Source organism: Phyllostomus hastatus, unplaced genomic scaffold, assembly GCF_019186645.2.
Source record: "Phyllostomus hastatus isolate PE091 unplaced genomic scaffold, TTU_PhHast_1.1 phas_scaffold_501, whole genome shotgun sequence".
Classification (NCBI taxonomy): Eukaryota; Metazoa; Chordata; class Mammalia; order Chiroptera; family Phyllostomidae; genus Phyllostomus; species Phyllostomus hastatus.
The window spans coordinates 71,615,032-71,639,445 of NW_025334033.1; the positions used below are offsets into that span (position 1 = coordinate 71,615,032).

Genomic DNA, 24,414 nt, shown 5'->3' on the forward strand with positions numbered 1-24,414 from the left:
GTCAGAGCCCCTGCCTGGGTTGTGGGCCAGGGCCTCGGTGGGGGCGCACATCGATGTTTCGCTCCCTCTTTTTAGCCCTGCCTTCCACGCTAAGAATAAATAAATAGATTTTTTAAAAATAAAAGTTATTAGCCCTGGCTGGCGTAGCTCAGTGGATTGAGCGAGGGCTGCGAACCAAAGTGTCGCAGGTTCGATTCCCAGTCAGGGCACATGCCTGGGTTGCAGGCCATGACCCCCAGCAACCACACATTGATGTCTGTCTGTCTGTCTCTCTCTCTCATTTCCCTCCCTTCTCTCTAAAAATAAATAAATAAAATCTTAAAAAAAATAAAAAAAGTTATTACAGTTTTTTTAAAAATAAAATTTTAGGCAATATGTAAATATATAAAATAAAAGGTAGAAGGTCCTTTTTTACCCCCACCCACAGTGTATAGTTGCTCAGTTTGGATGGAACTACTTCCTGTGAGTATGCAGTTTCTTTTTCTGACCTCATTATATCTCTTTTGAAAAAAACATTTCACTTATTTATTTCTAGAGAGAGAGGAGAAAGGAGGGAGCAAGAGGGAGAGGAACATCGACCAGCTGCCTCCTGAACGCCCCCAACTGGGGCACCTGGCCCACAACCCAGGCACGTGCCCCGACTGGGGATCGAACCGGTGGCCGTCCAGTCCGCAGGCTGGCAGGCAGTCCCCGGAGCCGCAGCAGCCAGGGCTGAGCCTGCTGTCTGCATCGGGCCGGTCCGTGTGCTTGCTGGAAGTCAGCCTGGCGCCTCCTCGCTGTCCCCTCAGCCCTCGGCCTTGTCAGGCGGTGCCCGTGTGGTTTGTCCCGCGTCTCTGGGGGCCCTGGAGGGGGGCGAGGTTCTGGCGGGCCCCGTCAGCGGCGCCCCGGAAACGCCAGCCCGCCCTGTGTGGTGCGGACAGGGAGGGCTGCGGTTCGGTCAGCACGGTTAGGGCCTCCGGCTTGTCTCAGTGGACTGTCTGCTTTAAGCCGCAGCCCTCGCGGTGCCTGCGGCCAGGGAGCCAGCCGCTCTGAGCTGTCAGAGGAGCCGGGCCATGGACCCCGGCTTGGAGTCGCAGCGGGAGCACCGCTGCCGACTCTGTCTTTCTGAGTGTCTGGGCCCGCGGCTCTCCCCTCGGAGCAGCCGCTCCCTGAGCCACCCGTCCCCTCGCCTGTCCCTCCGTCGTCCAGCAGAGCCCTCCCCTCCGGGTGCCCCCGCTCACGGGGCCCTCCGAGCTCTCCTCCTCCCGTGGGGTGTGTGGAGGGCCTGCTGCGGGCGGAGACGCCTCCAGCACCAGGACCGGTGTGGGGGGGGGGGCGTGTGTCTGCTCTTCCTCCGCGGTGTGAACAAGCACCTCCTCTGTTCTCGGATCCTGGGCTGGCCCGGACACCCAGCCTCTGTGCAGAGCTCCCCAGGGTGCAGGGACACGCTGGGGCCCTTCGAGCGTCAGCACCTGTTCACCTGTGGGGTGTTGCTCACACTCAGGGTTTCGAAGGCGGAGGAGCGGTTACTGTGAAGGGTGTTTCCGTGAGTGTGCTCTTGGAGGGCCGTGGGGCTGCGTCCTGGAGGTGGCGAGCAGGAGCGAAGGCGGGAGAGGAGTGACCACGGGGGGAAGTGCTGGCCAAGCAGCAGGCTGCCCGGGGCAGTTTGCACACGGAGCACCTGGGACCAGTGGTCTGGTGCCCCAGGGGCACTTAGCCGCAGAGAAGCTGCTTCTGCGCAGAGAGATGGGAACAGGTCTGGCTCTCCTCTTTGTAAAGCTCAGAACCACTACGGCGACCCTGACTCAAACATGGGCAGAGAGCCCCTGGTCAGTTACTTGTCGTTAGACCAGTCAGCACGCTGCAGATGCGGGGGGGGGGCAGGGGGGCGAGCATGGAGAGCAGAGCAGAGCTTGGGCGCAAGCGTGTGCCAGGCAGCAGGGGGCGACGGCGAGGCAGAGGGAGGCGGCGGGTGGGGGGGGGGAGAAGGGCTGGAGGAAAGGACGGGGGTGGGGGGTGGGGGGGCACCAGGGGCAGGCGTCGGGGGAAGTGGCGGAGCCTGGGCCTGAACTTGGGGGAGAGGGAGGCGGGCAGGCTGACGGGGAAGGAAAGCCAGCCGTCCCCAGTGACAGGCCGTACGCCCGAGTGGGAGTGCGTCGCCAGCCTGCCCGGTGGTGTGCAGAGGTCCAGTGTGACGGGAGGGACCTCAGGCTGGTGGCGAGCCGGTGAGCCGGGCCGAGTGCTGCCGTGAGTGTCCATCAGGGTGCGGCCGCCTGCTGCCGGTTGGTTGTGGGAGCGAGGAGTGAGCAGGGCCCTGAACAGAACGGTCTGGGATGCTGGTTCTTTAAGCTCACTCTCCGAGCACCACCTCCGAGTGGCGGGAGCTCCGCTTCCCAGGTCTGGTCTTGGCAGGTGGTGCTGCGCCTGCAGCATCGAGGGTGGGGGTGGGGGGGTGATGGAGGGGGGGGTGCGCCCGCCAGCAGGAATGGTGGACGGCGGGCCCAGGGCCCTGGCCAGACCACCCTGCCCTCAGGGACAGCCCATGGAATGAGCGTTGGGTGTCCGTGTGCACCACTGTGCAGGGGGCGTGTGCGTGGATGAGAAGGGACACTGGGTCGGTGGCCTCGTCTCTCGGAGGAGAAGCAGCCCTGTTTTCGCTCGGTCTGTCTGAACCCAGGTCCGAGGCCAGCGCCGGCCAGAGTGAGCAGTGCCCCGTGCATCCCACAGACGACCTACAGGTACCCCGATCTGCCCATAAACCGCTGCAAGGAGGAGGTAAGGCCGTGTCCTGGTGCAGGCCCGCTGTCCTAGCCGCTGCCGAGCCCTGGTGCTCGTGGCTGAGAGTCCAGGTGCTGCGCAGGCGCCCTGGGCCCCGCACAGCTTTGGCCACAGCGCAGGGGTACGGGCGGGAGGCGTCTGGTGTGGTCCGCACGTCAGCGGCTTCCTCTGGCTGCGCTTGGCTCCTTCCGCCTCCGAGCCGGCCACCTGGCATTGGGTTTGCTGTCGAGCCCTCGGCCCCCACCCCGCCCCCCAAGGAGCTCTGGGCAAACCCTGCTCCCCAGGGGGCGTCTTCCTGGAGGAGCCTCACTGCCCGTCTTTCTGTGGTGCAAGTGCACGCCTGCCTCCTGGTGGGCCGCCCGCCAGGGAGTGTCGCTGAGCGGGACCGGGCCAGACCCCGCCGCGCGCACCTGCACCCACCTGCACCCCCAGCCGCTCTTCAGGTCCCTTGGGCGCCCTCGAGCGCGGCTGGGGTCCCTTGAGCTGCTGGAGAAGCGGTCGCGGTGAACCCGCACGCTCCGCGCTTGATTTTTCTTCCGCTCTAGCGCACAGGCGGCAGACACAGGGCCCGTGGCCGAATCCGGCCCTCCACCCTGTTTTATCTGGCTCAGCACCTCGTTTCTACCTGGTGGCAGCACCTGGTTGAGGATAGTTATGTTTATACAGCGTTAAAATTACATTTGGGCGTTTGAAGGCAGCCGTGAGGCTGCCGAGGCCCCCAGTGGAAATGAGGTGGACGCCCCTGCCCTCGCTGGACTCGTGAGGCGTGGTGGCCTGGGAGAGCAGGTGCCCTTCCCTGGTGGCGGAGGCGGCACTAGCTGAGGGCGCCCCGAGGGCAGCCGGGCGGTGCGGAGAGCCCCCAGGGGTCCAGGCTGAGGGCAGGGTGCTGGTGGGCGGTGCGTGGGGCTGTCCAGACATGTCTGAAGAGTGTCCAGTGGGTTCTAGAGCCACTTGAGTGTAGTGAGTGACAGCTGTTTTCGTGGTTTTCTCACTAGGATTTCGTTTTTCTCAGTGGAATTACTTGAAAACTTTAAAATAACGGAACTTGAGACTCAGTGAGGGCTGTGGAGAGCCCAGCCCGCGCCTGTTTCTGTGGGGACTTGGGGACGCGGAGGGCAGCCGGCCCCGCCCCCACAGCACGCCTGTCAGCACCCGCGGGCCGTGCTGCGCCCAGTGTGGCAGGTGGGGGGGCGGGCAGGCGGCCCCTCGCTCTCGCGGCGGTGCTCAGAGGGTGACCGTCGGGCTCGTGAAGGTGGAAGGGACACAGAAGTGGGTCCTGGGAGTCTTCTCGCGCCGGCGCCTTGGGTCCGTGGGTGACTGGGCATCACTGTCGATGGTGCGGCAGGTCTGAAAGGCGGTTTCCCAACCCTAGGTCGTGTCTCTGATAGAGAGCAACTCTGTGGTCATCATCCATGGTGCCACGGGCAGCGGCAAGAGCACGCAGCTGCCGCAGTACATCCTGGACCACTGCGCCCGGCGCGGGGCCCACTGCCGCATTGCCGTCACCCAGCCGCGCAAGATCGGCGCCAGCAGCGTGGCCCGGTGGATCAGCAGGGAGCGCGCCTGGGCCCTGGGCGGCCTGGTGGGCTACCAGGTGAGCTCGGCCGGGGACGAGGCGGTCGGGCGTCGTGGATGTGGTTCCTTCTGCTGGAAATGGCTCCGCTTATAGAGCAGAACTGGGGCAAAGGGTGTTGGACCGTGTGTTTGCGTGTTGTTTTACCCACCTGAGGACATTTTCCACGGCTTTTTGGAGAGGAAGGGAGAGAGAGAAGCATCCACGTGAGAGGGAGAAGGGCTGGTTGGTTGCCTCTGGCGCCTGCCCAACCGGACGTGGCACGTGCCCTAGGCGGGGACCGAACCTGTGACCTCTCCGGGACGGGAAGACGCCCCAGCCGGCCGGGACGGCACGTGGGCACGACTCAAACACAGTGAGAGGCAGGGTTTCCTGAAAGTAGCTCCAGCCCTGGCCGGTGGGGCTCAGTGGACTGAGTGCGGCCTGCAGACAGAGGTCGCCGGTTTGACGCCTGGACAGGCGCGTGCCTGGGCTGCCGGCCAGCCCCGCAGTCGGGGGCGTGCGAGAGGCGACCAGCCGATGTATCTCACGCACTGAAGTCTCCCTCTCTTTTCCCTCCCTCCCTCCCTCCCTCCCTTCCTTTCTCTCTAAAAGGAAATAAATGAATTCTTAAAAAACATAGAAAAAGAAAATAGCTTTAAATTCCTTTCCAGTTGAGAATTCTCAGATTTATGGTCTTTATTTCAGCCCTTTAATTAGACTTTGCACGTAGATGTCTTTGCACGGAATTGTCTCACTGTGAAAATGAGGGGGGCAGTGTGACTAGAGGAGCCAGACCCCTCCCACCCAAAAGGGGAAACTGACCGAACCGGAGCCTCGGCCTGACCGCCGTCTTCTTTGTGACCTGCACTGTGCTCCTCGGTTCTCTCCACCCCCACCCAAGGAAGTGGGCGTGGCCCTGTGGGGGTTAAAGAGGCGCAGCCGGGAGCCCTGAAACCGCCCCCCCCTCCCCGAGCTGCAGGTGGGCCTGGAGAAGATCGCCACGGAGGACACCAGGCTGGTCTACATGACGACCGGCGTCCTGCTGCAGAAGGTCGTCAGCGCCAAGAGCCTGGCGGAGTTCACCCACATCTTCATTGACGAGGTGGGGCCCGGCCCCATGCTCGGGTTCACCCCTGCGCCTTCCCGAGGCCAGCGCAGGGTGGGGGCCTCGGGTCGGGGGGGAGGAGCTGGCTTGCGTGAGGTCGGAAGTCGGGGGTGTGGGGTCCCGGCGCCTAATCGCTGAGGAGCGTCTGCCTCTCTCTGCCGCGTGTGACACCGGGGGTCCGTGTCGAGGGTCTGCTCTGCGTGGGGGAGAGCGGAGTCTCCCTCCTCCCCACTCCCCCGCTTCCACGGGACTCGGGGAGGCGGTGGGGCCCGAAGGACGGCCCTGGACTCGGTCACCGGGCCGGCCACGCCAGGAGAAGAGACCACCCGCTTCCACACGCAGCAGCTCATCGCTCCACTCGGGCAGAAAAGGGTCCCCTCGTGGGCCCAGGTGTCCTGGCTGACAGGAGGACAGACCCGCGTCCCAGCCCTCCCCGTCAGCTGGCCCTGGGGTGGGTGGGCAGGGTGGCCGGAGGGGCCGGGTGGCCCCCGGCCCCGGGGTTGGCTCAGTCTGGAGGGCCCGTGTGAGGAAGGCCACAGGGCACCCGCGGACCCCGAGTGCTCTTCAGCTCCCCTGACCAAGCCGGCTCCTGGGCTGGCCCCCCCCCCCCCCGGACCTGCAGCCTCCGAGGCCTGGAGCTCGCCTGGCCAGGCAGGGCCCTGCTGCCTGGCCCAGCCTGCGCCCTGCACTCGCTCTGGGAAGCAGCAGGGGGCCTCGAGGCCTGCAGAGGAGTGGTGCTGGTTGGCGGTGCTGGTCGGCCGTGCTCTGTGCTGGGGACGGGAGGGGCGGGTTTGGTTGTCACGGCGCCTGGGGCACTGTTGGCGTTGAGTGGGCAGGGCCGACGGTGCTAAACATCACTCTCCCCGAATGCCGGTAGGGCCCCAGGCAGAAGGGCTGGGGGACAGGGACCCCCAGGGCCTCTTTTGGGCCCTCTGGTTTGTGGGTCCACGGCCTCCACTTCCTCTCGGCCAGGACCACCACCAGGAGCAACCCCGGTCCCCAAGGGAGCCGTCAGCAGGGACGGCCGACCCTCCGCCGACACCCCCGTCCCATGGTCCCGCGGCGGCCTGCGTGCGTGCTGCTCGGGGTCACGAGGCCACCCCCTTCCCCCTCTGCAGGTGCACGAGCGGACTGAGGAGATGGACTTCCTGCTGCTGGTCGTCCGCAAACTGCTGAGAACGAACTCACGTTTCGTGAAGGTGAGTCTGATTTCAAGAGGGAGGAAGTGTGCAGGGCTGGGGCTCGCTGTTCGGTCCTGTTCCTCCTCGCTGCAGCACGGACCGCAGCTCTGAGGGCTCACGGCCGTGGGGAGCACTGCAGGCGGGCGGAGCTGGGGCGCGGCCTCACGGTGGCACCGCCGCCGCGGGGGGGTGTCCCTCGGGGCCGCTCCGACCCCCCAGGGGCTGCTCCGAGCCTTCTTCTGCCTTGAGACGTGTCGTCTCCGAGCGAGTCCTGGCCACTGTGGTTTTCACCTGTGGTGCCGAGCTTTGTGTCCGTACTGACGATGCCCGCGTGTCCCTTTCCACGGAGACCGACACGGCCGGACCCCAGCTGCCGGGCGCAGAGGCTGGGCAGCCGCCAGCAGGTCGCTGCTCTCACCCTTGCCGGGCGTTCGGAGACCGGGGAGTCCTGCGGACCCTGCGCGGTGGGCTGCAGGACCCCCGGGACGTCGCCGTCACCACCCCACGCTTGCTTTCGGCCATGCTGAGCCCCGCAGCCCGCGGGTCTGGGTGGACTCCCCTCGGCCGCCGCGCTCCTGTCCCCCCCTCGCGGCTTCACTCTCGCCCGTGCTGTCCCGCGCTGGTCTCCGACACAGAGTCTCCTGTGGAGAGCGGGTGGGAGTCACGTGGGAGTCACGTGAGCAGCCCCCGCCCCGGGGAAGCCGGAAGTGGCACGAGCTTGTGTCTCGGAGTGCCCTCGGAGCTGCAGGCCCCTGCGCCCCCCGGGGGCTCGCAGCGGGGTCTCACTCGCAGCGGGGGGCTTGCTTGCGGGGTTCCGCTGGACTCGCCGAGTGCCTGCGGCAGACGGAAAGCCCGGAGCCCGCCGAGCGGGCCACCCCCGCCCTCACCCTCCGACCCTCGGCCTCCGACCCTCGGCCTCTCTGCAGGTCATCCTGATGTCGGCCACCATCAACTGCAGGGAGTTCGCCGACTACTTCGCCGTGCCTGTGCAGAACCAGCTGAGCCCGGCCTGCGTGTTCGAGGTGCCCGGGCAGCCGCACGCCATCGAGGAGCACTACCTGGACGACCTGGAGCACGTGCCTCACGGCAGGGTAGGCGGGGCCCGGCTCTCCCCAGGCCGCCCGGGCCAGGCTCCAGGGGCGCGGGCGTGGTCGTGCTGGGCGCCGCCACCTGCCCGGGGGGGGCACCTCGCTTCAGGGGCACCTGTGAGGGTGAGGTGGCGTTGGCGCTGCCGTGGGCAGTGCAGGGCTGACGGGGCTTCGCCTCCCATGGGAGTGTGGGAGGGGGACCCCAAAACTAGAACTGACTCCTGGAGGGCGGGCCCTTGTTGTCCAGCCCGCCCCCCAGGCAGGGGCGTGTCTCGAGAACCCGTCTGTGTGGGCGCCCGACTGTCTGGGCGCCCCAGCGGGCGTTGCCGTGGGAGGCTGTGCTCAGCCTCCGTGGGTTTTTGGAAAGACTTCCCGTGCACCTGCTAGTTGCCCGGCGGGTGGTTCACGAGTGCACCCGCCCACACCCGAGGGTTCCTCAGTCTGACCGAACTCGGCAGGACCCCTGTGCCCACCTCCCGACTCCCCTGACCTGGCCCCGAGCGGCCTGTGTCCCCCTGGAGGAAGACAGTCCTCGGGGGGGGGGGGGGCGGGGACGGTCGGCCGACGAGGAAGGGGGCCGCTGAGACGGAAACCACCCAGAGTGCCGAGAGGCGCCCGGGCCGGCGGCGGTTCCAGAAGGTGGTGTGCGCCGTGGGAGAGCGTCTCGGTGGGTGGGTGCGCTGCGTCAGACGGGGGGTTCTTGGGGGGGGGGGCTGAAGTCTAAACACACGAGGATGAGTGCACAGGTTTTTACGAACAAACTCCATTCTTGGGGTCCCCCTGGTATTTTGCCACACTGTGTCGGAGGAAAGCCAGTGATGACCCTAAAAACGTCGTGGTTTTCCATGTTGAAAAGATGGGCGTCCAGAACAACAGTGGAGTCGGGAGAACCCCACGGGCGGGCTTTTCGTACGCGTCCCCGGGCCCTGCAGCGCCATCTGCACGCGCCGCGCCCGGGCGTGGCCAGTCCCCGCGCCTCGCTGCGTCGGGCGCCCTGGGTCCCCTGATGCCGGGCCCCCCGTCCCAGGGCCTCACAGGCCAGGGGCGTCTGGGGGGCGGGCTTGCTCCGAAACCCCTCACTTCGGGTGGCAGCGAGGGCTCCAGTGGGGCTGCCCGCGTGTCCTCGGGACGGCAGGACGTGCTCTGTGGGGACCAGCCGGGCGGCGGGTTCGGGGAGGAACCGCAGGGGGCAGGTGCCGCGTGGTCCCTCCACTCCCCAGCTGGGCTCCTCGCGGGCACCGTCGGCCTTGACCCCCTCCCCCTCCTGTTTTGTCTGTCAGGCTTCTCCCCCACGGTGACTGTGGTCAGCTCGCCTGGCTGGGGACCGTCTCGGGAGGGACACGTCTGCCCCTTCCTGACCGCCCCCCGTGGAAACCAGTCAGTAGCGCACTGCTTCCTGGGGGGGTACCGGGCAGGGTGCGTTGTCTGACCCCCGGGATGAGAGCGTGGGGAGGGTCTCGCCAGCCCCCGTCGAGGACCTGCGCCTGCCGAGTGCGTGCGGCCGCTGTGGGCGTGCGCGGGGTCGGTCCGGCCCGGGGGCTGGCCTAGGCCGGGGACCACATCCTCTCGTCGGTGCCCGCCAGGCGCTCAGTACCCTTAGCCACGTGCTAGTTTGGAGCCTTCCGGAAACCGCGCGGCGTGCATTCTGTGACCCCGAGTTCCCGGGGTCGGCGGGTCTCCGAGGCCCCCGCTCTGTGGCGGCCCCTGCCCCCGTCTCTGTGCCCCGGCGCGCTGCCCGCTGCTGCCGCCAGGACGTGCGCCCCGCCCTCTGGACCCGGGCCTTTCCGCTGTCTCACCTGCCGGCCCCCCCTTAACTGGGCTTGTTTCAAAAATACTGATGGAATGAAAGTCCACTTTTCACCCTTATGTTAGTTGAACTGCGGTACAAACGACAGGTGGGTTATTTGACTGTTAATGGTCTTGACGCGTATGTAAAAGTTGAATAAAGTTTGCGTCCGTGGCCCCTTCCAGCCCCCTGAAGGGCTCTCCTGAGTGGCCTTGGCAAGCGCAGACGCGGCATCTCACACACGGGCCGCGGCGTGAGCTGGGGGTGGTTTTCTGGGGCTGGCGGGGAAACTCAGACCGTGAGGCCGTCGTCCGGGGCCTGCGTGCCGGGGCGCTGTCCACATCGCTGTCGCGGGGGCGGGGCCGCCACTGTGTCCTGAGAGGTGCCCGCGGGAGCCAGCCGTGACCGGGGCTCGGTCCGAAGGGGTCCCGTGACAGGGACCCCCAGCCGGGGCGGCGCGCAGCGGTGCTGTCGCTGTGGGCTGGCAGGCACCGGGGGGCTGTGTCCTTTTCCCGGAGCTGTGGCTCCGAAGGACCCCTTCCCCTGCGGGGCGGGGTCGGCGTCTGGGGGCTCCTGGAGGTGGGGGTTTCTCAGACGGCAGCCCCTGACTGGGGTCGTGGACCCCCACCCCCACCCCCGGCTGGGTCCACAGGTGTTTGGGCCCTTCCTCTGGGTCTCCACAGTAGGTTTCCTGCCTGTCGGACACGTCACCCTGCCAGACCCGGGCCTGGACCCTCACCCGACCCTTGCTCTCGGGACGGGGTGGCCCCGGTGCCTTCCGTGCGAGCTGGCGCTCGCACCATGCGTGACGCTGAGCCAGTGCTCAGGTGCGGCTGCTCCTGTTTCAGCTGACCCCGCACGTCCTGGAGGAGCCGGTGGTCACCAAGGACATGTACGAAGTGGCCGTCTCCCTGATCCAGACGTTCGACGACGTGGACGTGAGGGAGAGCGGGTACGACACACCCGCCGGCCGCGTGCCGGGGCGCCTCGCCTCCGCGCCGTCCGTGTCTCCGTGACGCTTTGACGGCGGAGACTTCTTCAGCAGTCGCACTGCACGTCCGAAAATAAGTCAGGGTCTCGCAGGGTTTTCTCGGGAAATTTCCGCTTCGAAGGGGTTGAAACCGTGCCGAGGACGGTTTCGGGCCAGTGTTGAGAGCGCGGAGACACAGCCCGAGGGCGCGCTGCCCTGCGGCCCCGGGGACGGCTGTCCTCCCCGCCCCCCAGCTCCTGGGGCTGTGCAGAGGTCCCCGCGCTCGGCTGGCCCTTCGGAACAGGCCTCGGTCGTGAGCGGGGGTCAGTCCGCGGTCACCACTTAGAAACGACCTCCCCCAGGGAGGCGTGTGTGGGTCCTCGAGAGGGGAAGGGAGTTAGGCGGGGAACCACTGGCGGCCCCCTGTGCACGCCCTGACCAGGGATCAGACCCACAGACACCCCCCCCACCCCCCCCACCCCCATTTCTCCCAGGAGCAAGACCAGGCCGGGCGCCCAGGCGGTCTGGGAGCGGAGCAGCGTGCTGGTGTTCCTGCCAGGTGAGTGCCACCCGTGGGACCCGGCCCGTGCGGGGGCACGCCGGGTGCTCTCAGACCCTGAGGACGTGAGCGCGGGGGCTGTCCCCGACCTGTGACTGGGGCCTTCCTGCTGCTGGGACGGTGGGCAGCAGAGGGCTTCGTGTGTAAAAGTGGTCTGACCCCATCAGGGTTTCCTCTGAAACACTTGAGTTTGTTGAATTTGGTTTGTGACACGTGTGTGGTGATGTGATTGTCATCGGCCTGTGTGTAAAGCTTGTTCGGTAACAGTGAACGTTGTGAGGTCACGGTGTTGCTGTGAGACCACGCGAGTCCTCAGGCTGGTCCCGGGGTCCCTTTCTCAGTGTTTGAGGAGACAGGCTCCTACAGCGCCCGGAGGAGGGGCTTGGTGTGCCTGTCCTTTTTCAGAGGGGTGTTCCCAATGTCTGAGGGGGGTGGAACGGCTCGGTGACAGGCGGTGACAGCCGCGCAGGCGTTTTTGCCGCGGAAGGTGCTCCGTCCAGCAGGGGAGTCTCCGTGGGTGGCCACCCTTGCTCTGGCTGCAGTGGGCGGGCGTCGCACCCAGGAGACCCCGCAGCCGGCAGCGGGGTGGAGTCACATTTGCCCCAAGAAGCGTTCACCGAAAACGTGTGTGTGTGTGTGTGTGTGGGGGGGCGGAAGGCCGTGCTAAGAGGGGGCACGACCCAGCAGAGCTTGACCCCGAGCGCTCAGCGAACGCTTTCCAGCTGCGGGCGCCGCCCTCCGTGGGTGCACGCAAGTGCAGGGCGCGTGAGAGCCCGCCCCGCCCCGCCCCGCCCCCGGAGCCGGTGTGAAGGGCCCTGCGTTCGTGCTCCCGGGCGCTGGGATGCAGGGACTCGGGCTGGAGGGCCCGAGGCCACGGAGGCTGCTCTCCGCCCGCTCTGGGGGCTGCGCCCCTCCCCTGAGGTGCGGGGCGTGGCCGTGGCCGGGGATGCGTCCCTCGGTCCCTGACACCCGTGTCTGTCTGTCTCTCTCCTTCCTGAGTGCTGTAAGGTCTGGTGGCAGTGCTGCTTCATAACAACAGCACCTGATACTTCTTAAGGGTCTCTCTTCGGCTGTGAAATTGTTGGTGCTCACTGCAGGACAGGGGACATTGCCGGCCGGCACTGCTGAGCAGCTGCCTTGTGCAGAGGACGGCGGGGTGGGGGGGGGCACAGTGACGGCCGTCCCGCCGCAGGGGAGAGTCGCCGTGCATCCCCGCTCGTCGTCGCTGTGGTGCGCGTGCGCGGAGGGGGCGGGAAAGTGGAGGGGGGGCCCCCTTTGGAGGAGGTGTCGTCCTCAGGTGAAGGCTGGGCGGCTCAGCTGGCCGGAGCATCCCCCCGACGCACGGAGGGTGCCAGTCAGCGCCCAGTGCGGGGGATGCAGGGCGGTGTCTGTCCCTCGGGAGGGAGGGAGGGGGAGGGAGGCTGGTGCTGGGCAACAGGGCAGGTCTTTCACCCGCCCGCCTTGCTCCCTGCCCTAGGTCTGAGCGAGATAAACTACATGCACGAGCTCCTCACCAACATGATTCAGAAAAGGTGTGTCTGTGCGATGCCTCCTCGCCCCCTTCTCCTGGGACGGGCCGTGTCGGCGGGACGCTGCCCAGCGAGGCCCCACCGGCCTCGGGTGCAGGCGCCGCCCCGTCCGAGCGGACTAGTGACCTCCGGGAGGGGTCCCTGGTCCGCCCCCCGCCCCTGCCTGACCGGGGCTGCACCCCCCCCCCAGGCTGCAGGTGTACCCGCTGCACTCGAGCGTGACCCTGGAGGAGCAGAGCAACGTGTTCCTGAGCCCGGTGCCCGGGTACAGGAAGGTAGGGCTGGGTCCCCCCGCCCCCCCCCCCAGGGCAGACGCGGGCCTCGTGGGCCAGGGCCGCTCGGTGTCGTCCGTGACCTCTGTGTCCGTTTGCCAGAGGTTTTCCTCTCCTTCGATCCCTCGGAGTGTGGGACTGCCCTGGTGACTTCCGGATTTTGTTTGGTGTTCGGGGGGAGGGCGGACGAGGGGGGGGAAGAGGCGGAGAAACACCCGTCGGCCGCCCCTCACACGCCCCTACTGGGGGTCTGGTCTGCAGTCCAGACGTGTGCCCTGACGGGGAACCTGGCCTGCTACCTTCGGGTCCTCAGGCTGGTGCTCAACCTCCTGGCCACAGCCGCCGGGTCGGGCGGGGTCCTTTCAACTCTGGCCACTCGGGAGCAATGGGCCCTGTCGTCACAGCCCCTGCAGCGCTGCCCGTGGCACCCGGGGGCCCTGACTGCAGCAGGAGCTCTGAGCCCCTGGCGGCCCGGCCCCTGCTGGCTCCCAGGGCGGCTGCAGCCCCAGCCCTGCCCTGGCTCCCAGCCTGGTCACGCCCTTTGCCCCTGAGAGTGACCCCTGCCCCGGGAGGCAGTGGCGCCACACTGAGGTGGGGGCTAGGGGCAGGTGGGATTGGGCGGGTGGTGCAGGCCTGCGCCCTGAGGCTGTGGGACTTGGAGTGGATCGCTGCTCTGGGACTCGATTTTGTCGTCTGGAGGCCGGGGCGGCAGCGCTGGGGCCGCAGGGCTGCCGGGGGGCGGGGGGCGGCCACGTGGGCCCGGGGCCCCCGCTGCGGAGCAGGGCTGGGCTTCAGGGTGGGTTCGCCTGCCGAGGCCACGGCCACGCTGCGCTGACCTCTCTGTCTAACCGCCCCGCCCCCGCCAGGACCCTTGGTCGTTGTGGCGTGGACACAATAGGAAAGTGACGAATTTCAAATGGAGTCCAGGTGTTCACACTGAGAAACTTTTAAGTAATTTTCGAGTTTGAGGTTTGTTAGCTTTGCCCAGTGATGTCCCGTGTGCGGTGAGAACACCAGGTTCTTCCCTCGCTGTTCGGTAGATCATCCTGTCCACCAACATCGCGGAGAGCTCCGTCACGGTCCCAGACGTCAAGTACGGTGAGACCCTCTCTGTGTCCCTGTGCAGCGCTCCTGGGACCTGTGGGGGCAGCTCAGGGGAGGCGACAGGGGGCGGGTCTTAGACGGCAGAGCAGCGGCCACGGGGAGGCGTGGCTGTGGCGCAGGGACCAGTCTGAGGAGCAGCGGGCAGGCGGGTGTGGCTGGGACAGACGGACAGGGGCTGTGAGGCTCGTGCTTGTCCCGGGGTGACCAGGGTGCCGGGCGGGGTGGGGGGGGGCGGTGACAGAGGTCTGTGTCCTGCTGGGACGGCCAGGCTGGGGGTGGGAAGGCGAGACGGGGAGCGACACACACACACACACACACACACACACACACACACACACGGTGGGCGGGGTGGGGGGGGGCGGTGACAGGTCTGTGTCCTGCTGGGACGGCCAGGCTGGGGATGGGAAGGCGAGACGGGGAGCGACACACACACACACACACACACACACGGTGGGCCGTGAGCTGCGGTGGGGAGAGGGGGCGTGGGGAGTGTGGCCGGGCTCGGAGGCGGACTCGCAGGCTGTGCTGGGCGCTCCGACAGAAGGGGACCCTTCGGCCTCGGCGCATGTGAGGGAGGCCTCTGGGCGGGTCCTGAGGCTGGGAGCCCCTCGGTGGGCGGGCGGGCGCTCGTCAGAGCCACACGGGGCTGAGACCCTGACACGCAGGAGAGGTGTGGGGACGGCGGGGCCCGCGGTGCTCGGGCTCTGAGCGAGGGTGTGGGAGAGCCCGCGGTGCCTGCTGCGGCACAGTGCGCCTCTGAGGCCCAGACGGGCAGGTCTGCCCGGAGCCACTGCGGGGCCTGCTGTCTGCGGGGGCTGCTGTCCGTGGGCGCACAGACGGGGACACACAAGCCCCAGGAGACCCAGCAGCTGGGCCCCAGCCCCCTAGCCCCGGCCGCTGCTCTGCCCTACCCTGCCCAGCGCCCAGGGACTGCGGGGGTCGGGGGGTCCGGTGCAGCCAGGGGGCTCACCCTGGGACACGTCGGGTCCTGCAGGCTCCGTGGCTCCCGGGTCTGGTCGGTCTGTCGCCGTGTGGGATCGTCACGCCGCTGTCTCCCGTCAGCGGTCTGCTTACGCTCTCTCTCTAACGACAGTCATAGATTTTTGCTTGACCCGAACCCTGGTTTGCGATGAGGACACCAACTACCAGAGTCTGCGCTTGAGCTGGGCCTCGAAAACCAGCTGCAACCAGAGGAAAGGTGAGCGGGGCCCCCAGCTTGGGCCGGTCCTCGGGCACACGCCTGCCCCGGGCCCGCGCTGCCTGGCGTGGCCGGGTTCCCGGGTCGAGCAGCAGTGGGCCTTGTTGGAGGACTCGCCACTTAACCCCGTGGCCCCCCCCGCCCAGCGGACGAGGGGACGGTCTGTGTCCGTGTGTGGTGGACAGCAGCCTGTCACCCTTGGGCTGCCGCTGCCCACGGCAAGCTGCCCCGAGTCTGGCAGCAGCTGTGGAAGCCATGTGGCCGCCTTGTGGGTTTTTGGTCGCCCTCTCTCCGGCTCTCCTCCGAGTGTCGGTCTTTCTGAGCCAGCTGCCTGGAGGACCCACCTCTGCCGGGGCGCGCCCATGTCTCCCTGCGGCCGTGGCGGTGGGCTCTTTGTCGGGGGCTGGGGCTTTGGCCACGGGGCAGGCGCGGTGGTGACCTGGGGCACCCGGCTGCAGGGACAGCGCTCTGGGTGTGGGCGGAGGCGCGCTGTGCTTCCCTCCAGCCTTGGGGGGGGGGGCAGGTGATGGCCACCTTGGCTGGGAGAGAGGGAGGGCGCCTGACGGGCGCCTGCCACGCACGGGTGCGACTCCAGGTGCCCCCTGTGTCCTCAGTCCCCGGGCCACCCCCAGGGCAGAGCCACAACACCGCGCGGCGGGAGAGCAGCCTGCCCGGGCCGCTCCGGGGGGGTGGGACTGCAGTTGGAGCCCCGGGGCCTACTCGGCTCCCGGGCGGGGCCGCCCAGAGGGGGTTCCCAGAGAGAGAGAGAGAGAGCCCGCCAGGTCGAGGGGGAGGGAGGGCCTCGGACGGCCTCTCGCCGCGGGGACCCTGGTGTCCGGGGGTGGGTGGCGTGAGGAAGTGCGAGCAGGACAGCAAACGAGGTCTTGCTGCTCGACCCCCCCCTGCCCCCAACCCTGAAGCGGCCGCACGTGGAGGACACGGGCAGAAGTAGACACGCGAGCGCTAGAGGCCGTCGTCTCGGGGCCGCCCGGGCATCGCGGGCGGTTTAGCCTCCCACCCCTCCACACGTCCCGAGTCTCTGCGGTTAGATGAGTTCTCCCGCGCGGGGAGCTGCGGAGACAGCCCCTCGAAGCCCCCCCCACCCCCCCCCAGCGTGCGGGTGGGATGCCCCGCCGCCCCTCTGCTCCTCAGAGAGCCCTGCGGCCCGTGCCCGTGGAGGTGGTCCCGCGGGGCCACCCAGGGGGCCGCACGTGCCGGTCCTCCTCCCTGGTCACTGCTGGGCCGCCCCGTGCTGCGCCGGCCACGGCCGGAGCACGCTGGGGCTTCCTGAGCGAAGTGGCGCTGGACGTGGTGGCGCTGGACGCAGCCCCGTGGGAAGCGACGTTCGCGTGGACGCGAGTCTTTGGGCCCTGGGGCGCCAGCCCGGCTGCCCTTGCCGGTCGGGTGTGAGCCTGTGCGGCGTGTGCTGTGAGGCGTGTGCGGGACACAGGGTGACAACCTGCGCACTGGCTCCGCCCTCTGCGCTGCTGTCCGTGGCGTGTGGCCGGTCCCCTCCACAGCCTGCCAGCGTCGGCGGTCACTCTGTTTTGCTGTGGCCGCTCTGCGAGGTCCGCGGTCACGCCTCGCTGAGCGTCGAGCTGCGTGTCCTTGGTGGTGGTGGGCTCCCATCCTCGCCTCTGTCACCTGCCGTCTGCTGCTGCTCTGCGACGTGTCCGGTACCCGCTTCCCACCCGGGTCAGTGGCGTCCTCACGGCCGGGCTCCGAGAGCTGCTCCCCTCCGCAGCTGAGAGCCAGCTCTGCGGCGACGGGCGGGCAGACTCTTCCGCTCCGGGCTGCAGTCCGCGCGTGCCCTCGTGGGCCCGTCTCAGAGTGGCTCTCAGGCTGGAGGGGGTCCCGCACTCCCGTGTGTGTGTGTGTGGGGGGGGGTGCGACTCCCGGCACCGCAGTGCTGGGGCTCCTGCCGACCTGGTCCGCTGGAGTGCGGGGTTGGGTGGTCACTCTTGAGCACGCACTGTGCTGATGTGGGGTGATGAACGCCATGCGGTCTCCGGACCTCCCTCCCCCACAGGCCGTGCTGGACGGGTGTCGAAGGGCTACTGCTACCGCCTGGTGCACAGGGACTTCTGGGACAGCGCCATCCCCGACAACGTCGTCCCGGAGATGCTGGTAACACGCCTGCCGCGTCGGACAGAGCCCGTGCTCCCTGGGCCGCACGGTCCGAGGGACGCCGCCGCTCTCGGTGCTCGCGGCCCAGGCTCCAGGACCCCTGCTGGCCGGTGGCCGGTGGCCGGACCAGCGGCCTCCGGCTGCCGTGGCAGCTCGCCCACCGAGCCCCGGGCGCCCTGCGGGCCTCACTCGGGCACCTGCGGTGGGGCCCCCGGGCCGTTGGCTCAGATGCTCCGCCTCCCTCGTCCCTGGGGCAGGGGAGGGGGTACGGGCGGGGGCTGGCGGCTTCCTCTTCCGGGTCCTCTCCGTCCCCTGCCCCCGCCCCCCCCCCCTTTACTGTGTCTCCCTCCCCCCCCTCCTCGGTCTCCAGTCCCCCCTTTGGTCTCCAGTCCCCCCTTTGGTCTCTGGTCCCCCCTTCACTTTTGCTCACCCCGCCCCCCCCTTCCCGGTCTGTCTTTCTCACCCCCCCTCTCTCACCTGCTGCTGCTGCTCCTCCTCTCACCCCTCCCTGTTTTTTCCGGGCTTTTCTCTTCTCCCCTCGCTGCCGCCCCCTCTCTGGGGGCGAGAAGCGAGACTGGGTGTTGGGTCTCGCGATGGTGCCGTGTCTGACAGAGGCTCTCCCCCCCAGCGCTGCCCCCTGGGGAGCACGGTGCTGAAGGTGAAGCTGCTGGACATGGGCGAGCCCCGGGCCCTGCTGGCCACGGCCCTCTCGCCGCCCCGCCTGGGCGACATTGGGCGCACCGTCCTGCTGCTGAAGGAGGTGGGCCGGCTTGCGCTCGCGGCCGGGGGGGGGGGCGGCGGGGGGGCAGGACTTGCGTGGCCGATTGGACAGGTTGTGCGGCCGGGGGTGCGCAGCCTTTGCTGTGAAGAGCACATGTGGTGACTGTGACCTCGGCTTCCTCACGCGCGCTTTGTCCTGCTGGCCTCGCGGTGTCCGGGGGTTGGGACGGGGCGGCACCAACGGTACGTGATGACTCCTCTCAGGTGTGTCTTCATGCCGACACGGGAGTGACCGATGCCAAACGGCAGGTGAACGTCCCCCCAGGAAGGCCGGCTGGGCCGCATCTGGGGCCGCAGTGACGGCCCGGGGCACGGGTTTCGGGGCAGCCGTCCCCCCGTCGGCCCGCCCTCACCCCCAGTCCTGCCGCTCGGCCTCACCCCAGCTTCCCCTCCCGGCTGCAGACTCCGCCCCCGGCTTTGGCTTCAGTTGCTTTGACCCCCGCACGCACGCACGGGGCTCAGGCTCCGCCCCTGCCCCCACCCCGTGCCACCAGCGCACCTGCCCTTTGCTGGGGCTCCGCCTCCTCTCGGGTGCCGCCCCTGGTGTGTCGCCCTTACTCTCCCGTCTGCTGGGGTTTCTGGGGAGCACACTCACTCAGGTTCCGGGAGTGAGCTGTTTGTGTGCACAGTTAGAGTGTTTGCTGTGAGAGGTCAGCGTGACGATGTGCACGCAGGTGGGGTCTCCGGTCAGCGCTGGGCAGGCCGCAGCCTCACCCTGGGAGTCAGGCAGGCGCTGGTGGGACCGGCCGCGCGGGTCGCCTGCTGGCCCGTCCTCTCAGGACCGACGCCGGGACGGGTCCTGCTCGTCAGAAGGCAGACCTGCCTGTGCTGGCGGCCGCAGGCGTCCCAAGTCGGCTCGGGTGTCTATCCGGAGCCCGCGCGCCACGGGACCCGCGCTGTGCGCAGGCGCCCTGCCTGCAGGCCTGCTCACGGCGCTCCCTCCTGGGCACAGGTCGGCGCGCTGGCGGTCAGCGGGCAGAGGGAGGACGAGAACCCGCACGACGGCGAGCTGACCTTCCTGGGCCGCGTGCTGGCCCAGCTCCCCGTCAGCCAGCAGCTGGGCAAGCTCGTCGTGCTGGGCCACGCGTTCGGGTGTCTGGACGAGTGTCTCATCCTAGGTGGGTGGGTGCGGGCGGGGCGGGGGGGTGCTGGGCCGGGCCTTCTCACGCCCTCTGACGCCCTCTGCGGTTTCCCTCGGCAGCGGCCGCTCTGTCTCTGAAGAACTTCTTTGCGATGCCCTTCAGGCAGCACCTTGACGGATACAGGTGTGTCCCGTGCGTGTCTCAGAGCCGCCTGGCTGTGCTGGCACCGGCTGACCCCGCCTCCTGTCCTCTCACAGGAGCAAGGCGTTGTTCGCCGGCAGCAGCAAGAGCGACTGCATCGCCCTGGTCGAGGCCTTCAGGGTGGGTCCCTGCGCTCCTCCGGAGCGTGGTCGGCGGGGGTGGGCGGGGGTGGGAGCCCAGTTTCGTGAGGCCGACTGGACGGCGCCGTCTGTGGGTGCTCTGTGGTTCCGCTGTGCTGAGGTTGGGCTTTAACTCTGGGGGGTCGCCGGGGAGGACTCAGACTCGGGGTCCTTTCTTTCAGACCTGGCAGGCCTGCAGGCAGCGGGGGGAGCTGCGGCACCCGAAGGTAGGTCTCCGCGGCCGCGGGGGGCGGGGCTGCCCGAGCTGGACCCGGTCACTGCCTGGCCGCGTGGGCCTGCCCTGTGCCACGGGCAGCTCCCCGGGGCAGCGGTGCCCTCCTGCGTGTCCGGGGCCGAGGCAGCCGGGGTGCTCACTGCCCTGGGGGCTCCGCGCCCGTGTCCCGGCCAGGTTCTGTTGTTCTGAGCCGGTGGGGTCGAGAGACTGGGGTCGGCAGGCTTGTCTGGGGGGTCCCCGTCCCCGCAGCGCCGCCCTCCGGCACGCCGGCTGCGTGCTGGTTCTGGCTGGCATGAGTGCCTTGGTGTGTGTGTGTGTGTTTGGATGAGTTGTGCACGTTACAGCAGCAAGCTCGGCTCTGACCGGCTCTGTCAGCGCTGAGTGTGGTGCTTTTACGTGTCTGAAGGACGAACTCGAGTGGGGTCGGCTGAATTACATCCAGATCAAGAGGATCAGAGAGGTGAGTGGGAGCACGCGGGCAAGGGGCGAGTGCCTGTCCCCCCCTCGGCAGCATCTGCGTGCGTGGCATCCGCGTGGTGATTTGTGAACAGGAGCGCGTTGACGCAGAGCCGTCCGTCCTCCACGCAGCTCACGTGCAGCTCCTCGTCCACGTGACACGCGGCGCAGGCACTCACTGTTGTTACCCGTACGAGCCCCGCGACTGCGGACGCGACGGCAGCCTCTTTCTCGTTCTGAGGGTCGGGTGCTTGTGGCCCTTTTGTCTCCTGATCAGACGTGTGTGCTGGCGGGTGGGGGGGGTGCGGGTGTCCCAAGAGCAGCCCCCCTGGGTCCAGCAATTGGCTGGAGAGACTTGGAGCTTGGTGGAGCTGCTGCCCTCGTGCTCACAGGCGGGCGCAGCTACGGGGTGCAGAGCCCAGCAGCCCAGGGACAGGCTTGCGGGGAGGGGTCGGAGGAGGCCAGGGGCTGGGGTCCCGTCGTCTCCTCCCAGCGGGTCCCGCGGCTCGACAGGCTGTCCCAGCGCTGGCGTGTCGGCAGGGCCGCCTGCTGCCAGCCTGGGCGGCTCTCCGGGCCCTGGAGTCCGGCTTTGCAGCGGGCGGGCCGCGTGCCTGGCCTCCCCTACTCAGTGTGTGGCCCCTCCGGAGGTCACCCGGGGGCTGCATGGCCCAAGGCCCCCAGCATCCGTGAGTGACGCTGCCGTGTCCCAGGCCTCTGCCAGACAGAGACCCTCGGAGGAGCAGGACATCCCCAGAGCCCCGCGGGCCCCTGGACGGTGCACGGGGGACGGTGCACGGGGGCCGGCCGGCCGGGCTCATCCCACTCCCCGCACTTCCCGGGGGGCCGGGGCCGGTCCCTTGGGTTCCCAGAGAGCTTCCTTTGGGTGAGGTTTCACTCCCTAGTTTTTTTTTTGGCGGGGGGGAGATTTTAGGTGGCTGATTTTCGTTTTTTATTAGTTTAGTGTTCGTGTCCCTTGGTTCTCCATTTTCGTCTTCCCGAGATGAGTATTGGGCCCACAGATACTGTCAGCGCTTTGGACGGAAAGCGTGTGAAGCTGCGGACACACTGTGCGCGGAGCTGCCCGGGCCCCGCCTGTGGGTGTGTGTGTGCAGCCTCGCGCCCTCCTCCGTGCCGGAGTCTCAGGGGGGCCTCCGAGACTCCGGGGGAGAGGCTGCTTTGGGAGGCTTTGTGGTTGGTCTGTGGCTGCTGCGCGTGGTCAGAGCACGGGGCTCGCACCAGGCGCTCGGGGCTCGGGGGCGCCCTCGGTCTCTGCCTGGGGGGCACCAGGGCCTGCCCCCCAGCCCAGGCCCTCCTCGCACCGTTCCCCCGCCTCCCGGTCTTTCTGCAGTCGAGGCCGCGCGTGTGGTTCGAGCGTGTGTGCTCTGTGCGGTGTGCTGAGGGGCTTGGTGCACACGGAGCTCAGGGCCCGTCCCCAGGCCGCGGGACCTGCGTGCCTCCCGCGTGTGCGCGCTGGGGGCCGGGCATGTGCGTGGGGCAGCTTCGCTGCGGTGCGGTGCTCCTGGGTGCCAGCGGCTGGGGGGCCCCTCACGTGTCTCTGGCCGCTGTGTCAGCGCGCGCTCGCGCCGGAGCTCTGGGCGTGTGCGAGGGGCGCAGAGCAGAGGGCTCGGCCACCCCCCCCCACCCCGCGCCGTGGGCCGTGCTCCTCCGTGGGCGCTGGGGCCACGGCGTGGAGAGGGCGTGTGTCCTGGGAGCTCCACCCACACTGTCCTGGGCCAGCCTCCCCTTCTCCCGTCAGGCAGGCCCCCAGGAGGCGGCTGTGAGCCCGGCAGCACCCCCCGGAGCCCCAGGAGGAGTGGCGCTCGCCCCTGGCGCCCCGTGTCTGCCCGGCTCCGAGCCGCCCGCCTGTGTCCGCCGCAGGTGGCCGAGCTCTACGAGGAGCTGAAGAGCCGCGTCGCCCAGTTCAACATGAACGTCGGCTCCCGGCGGCCCGCCCTGGACCAGGAGTTCCCGCACAAGCAGCGGTTCATCCTGCAGGTGCGTGTGCGCCGCCTGCCCGCCGGCGCGGCCCTGCCGAGGGCTGTTTCCGTCCGCGGTGGTGGAGGCGCTCGGGACCCAACCTTCGCTTTGGCTCCTGCGGCCGTCGGCAGGCTCTCGGTCTCGCTGAGCAGGAAGGGGGGAGGCAGCCGCGTCCCCGTCCCCGTCCCCGTCCCCGTCCTCCGGGAAGGCCCTGCGGCGGCTGAAGAAGGGGCTCCGTGCAGACTGGCGCTCCGGCTGCCGGTGCACGTGGCGGCTCGGTCCAGCCCTGGGCAGGTGCCGCAGGGGGGGCGGGGTCCCCACAGCCTGCAGGGCCCCACGCTGCCCTCCCCACCCCCACCCCCGCGTGGGAGGGGCACCCAGGCCCCCCTGAGGGGAGCTCAGGCCCTGTGTGTGCCTGCTGTGGGGGGACAGCCAGAGCGGTGACCCTCTGCCTGAGCAGGGCCAGGCCTGCCGCCCCAGGGCCACCATGCTTCTCTGTTCCCTGGAAGAGGGGGCGCACCAATGCGGGGCCGCGGTTGCTTCATGGAATGTGTTTCTCCTCCAGGTTGTGCTGGCAGGCGCCTTCTACCCGAACTACTTCACGTTTGGGCAGCCGGACGAGGAGATGGCAGTGAGGGAGCTGGCTGGCAAGGACCCCAAGACGACCATCGTGGTAGGTGGGGGCAGGCCACTTCCCCCGGGAGTGCTGGCGCCGGTGCCCAGAGGGCTCCGCTGCCGTTGGGGCCGTCGCGGCCCCCAGACCAGAGCGCCGCTCGAGGGTGAGCCCCACGCCCCGGTTCTGCAGGAGGGGTGTGGCCTGGACACAGCACCTAGCTCACGCGGGTGCCGGGTGACTGGTGGGCGGCCTGTGCGGAGAGCTGAGCCCACGGCCACTGTGGGGCGCACAGCTGGGGACTGGACTTCCTGGGGCCCTGTGGTTCCGGGGTGAGCCCCCCTCTGCTGAGGGGCAGTGGGGTGCTCGGCCGCGCTCCTGGCACGACGCGAGGGTGCTGGCTCTCCCTGTCGCTGTTCCCCCCCCCCGCCACTGGCAGGAGGCGGAGCTGACGAGGGGAGGGTCGCAGAGGGAGCGCGGCCCCAGGGCCCTGGGGCAGGGCCAGGAGCCGGAGTGTGGGCGGGGGTGCGGCGAAAGCAGGGGGTGGGGGGTTCCTCTCTCAGCACCGTCTGGTTGGTCGTGGGGGCCCAGCCCGGCCCGTCCCCCGGGCACCACAGTGTGCTGGCTCCCCACACCCACCGTGCCCACGCGGCCCCCCGGTGACCCCCGGCGGCATGCGTTCCGGGGATTAGGGGCAGCCGGGGTCTCCCCCGCACAGGCTCAGAGGCCCTGGGTGAGGTGCACGTGTTGATTCCTCAGCCCCACACCGATCTCTCCGTGGGGGGACTCGCCGTCCCCCACCCCTCTGTTTTGTGGCTTCTGAGTGGGAAGGCGACCCCTGACCTGCCTCGGACGCTCGATGGGACGGGGCTTGCACTCAGGCCCACCGCCTCGCTCCGGCTGCAGTGGGCCTGTGGGGCCGGGACCTGGCCCAGGGGCGGGGCTCCTGGTTGGGCGGGGGCGCTCTCTCTCCACACACTGCTGGGGCGAGGGTGGGGGGGGCGGCGGGACACGCTCGCTGGGGGCTGGTGGGAGGAGGGGTTTCCTCTGGCCGGGCTGAGCACACCCTCGCCTCTCGGGCTGGACCTCCGGGCTGTCCTGACGGGAAGAACCAGCCGTCGTCGAACACGCGGCTGTCACCAACCCCAGTTCCGGCGCAGCAGTCCTCCCGGCCTCTGCGCCCCGCGCTCCCAGAGCCCCGTCCGCGGTCAGCGCGCCCCCGCGGCAGGGCCCTAACGGCGGGGCCCTAACGGCCGCCCTGTCCCGCAGCTGAAGCACGCCCCGCCCTATGGCTTCCTCTACCACAAGCAGCTGCAGTCGCTCTTCCGGCAGTGCGGCCAGGTCAAGTCCATCGTGTTCGACGGGGCGAAGTGAGTGCCGGGGTTCCCCACCCAGCCTCCACTGCGGGCCCGAGAGGGGTCTCCGCGGTTTCGGGAGCTGGCTCCGAGGGGCGTGTGTGTGCGGGGGCGGCCCCCCGCCTGGAGCTGCGGCTTCTCTGGTGTCAGCGGCTGCCGACCTTCCCGAGGGGCAGCTGTGGCCGCTGGTCTGGTGCCCGGAGGGCTGGGCGACGGCCGTCCCAGGCTGACCTTGCCCACACCAGGGGTCGCACGCCTCCTGGAGGTCTGGCGTGGGGGGCCGTGTTCTGACCTAGGGGTACTGGACGCTCAGACACAAACGGGGTAGGTCTGGGGTGGCTGTAGGGCAGGGTGGGGGATCGGGT

The 24,414-nt window shown here is 68.8% G+C and overlaps 1 protein-coding gene across 1 annotated transcript in view; it reads left to right on the forward strand.

Moving 5' to 3' along the window:
• TDRD9 (tudor domain containing 9) overlaps positions 1–24,414 on the forward strand; it is a 51,869-nt gene that overhangs the window by 14,669 nt on the left and 12,786 nt on the right. The window contains exons 5-25 of the mRNA XM_045821971.1: positions 2,657–2,754; positions 4,130–4,351; positions 5,292–5,414; positions 6,536–6,616; positions 7,525–7,689; positions 10,321–10,424; positions 10,937–11,001; positions 12,479–12,533; positions 12,721–12,805; positions 13,843–13,900; positions 15,000–15,104; positions 17,134–17,231; positions 17,860–17,991; positions 18,964–19,129; positions 19,213–19,276; positions 19,351–19,414; positions 19,596–19,640; positions 20,055–20,108; positions 21,983–22,099; positions 22,647–22,754; positions 23,964–24,064. Of these exons, the coding sequence (XP_045677927.1) occupies positions 2,657–2,754; positions 4,130–4,351; positions 5,292–5,414; positions 6,536–6,616; positions 7,525–7,689; positions 10,321–10,424; positions 10,937–11,001; positions 12,479–12,533; positions 12,721–12,805; positions 13,843–13,900; positions 15,000–15,104; positions 17,134–17,231; positions 17,860–17,991; positions 18,964–19,129; positions 19,213–19,276; positions 19,351–19,414; positions 19,596–19,640; positions 20,055–20,108; positions 21,983–22,099; positions 22,647–22,754; positions 23,964–24,064 (2,110 nt within the window). The remainder of the gene's footprint in view (positions 1–2,656; positions 2,755–4,129; positions 4,352–5,291; positions 5,415–6,535; positions 6,617–7,524; positions 7,690–10,320; positions 10,425–10,936; positions 11,002–12,478; positions 12,534–12,720; positions 12,806–13,842; positions 13,901–14,999; positions 15,105–17,133; positions 17,232–17,859; positions 17,992–18,963; positions 19,130–19,212; positions 19,277–19,350; positions 19,415–19,595; positions 19,641–20,054; positions 20,109–21,982; positions 22,100–22,646; positions 22,755–23,963; positions 24,065–24,414) is intronic.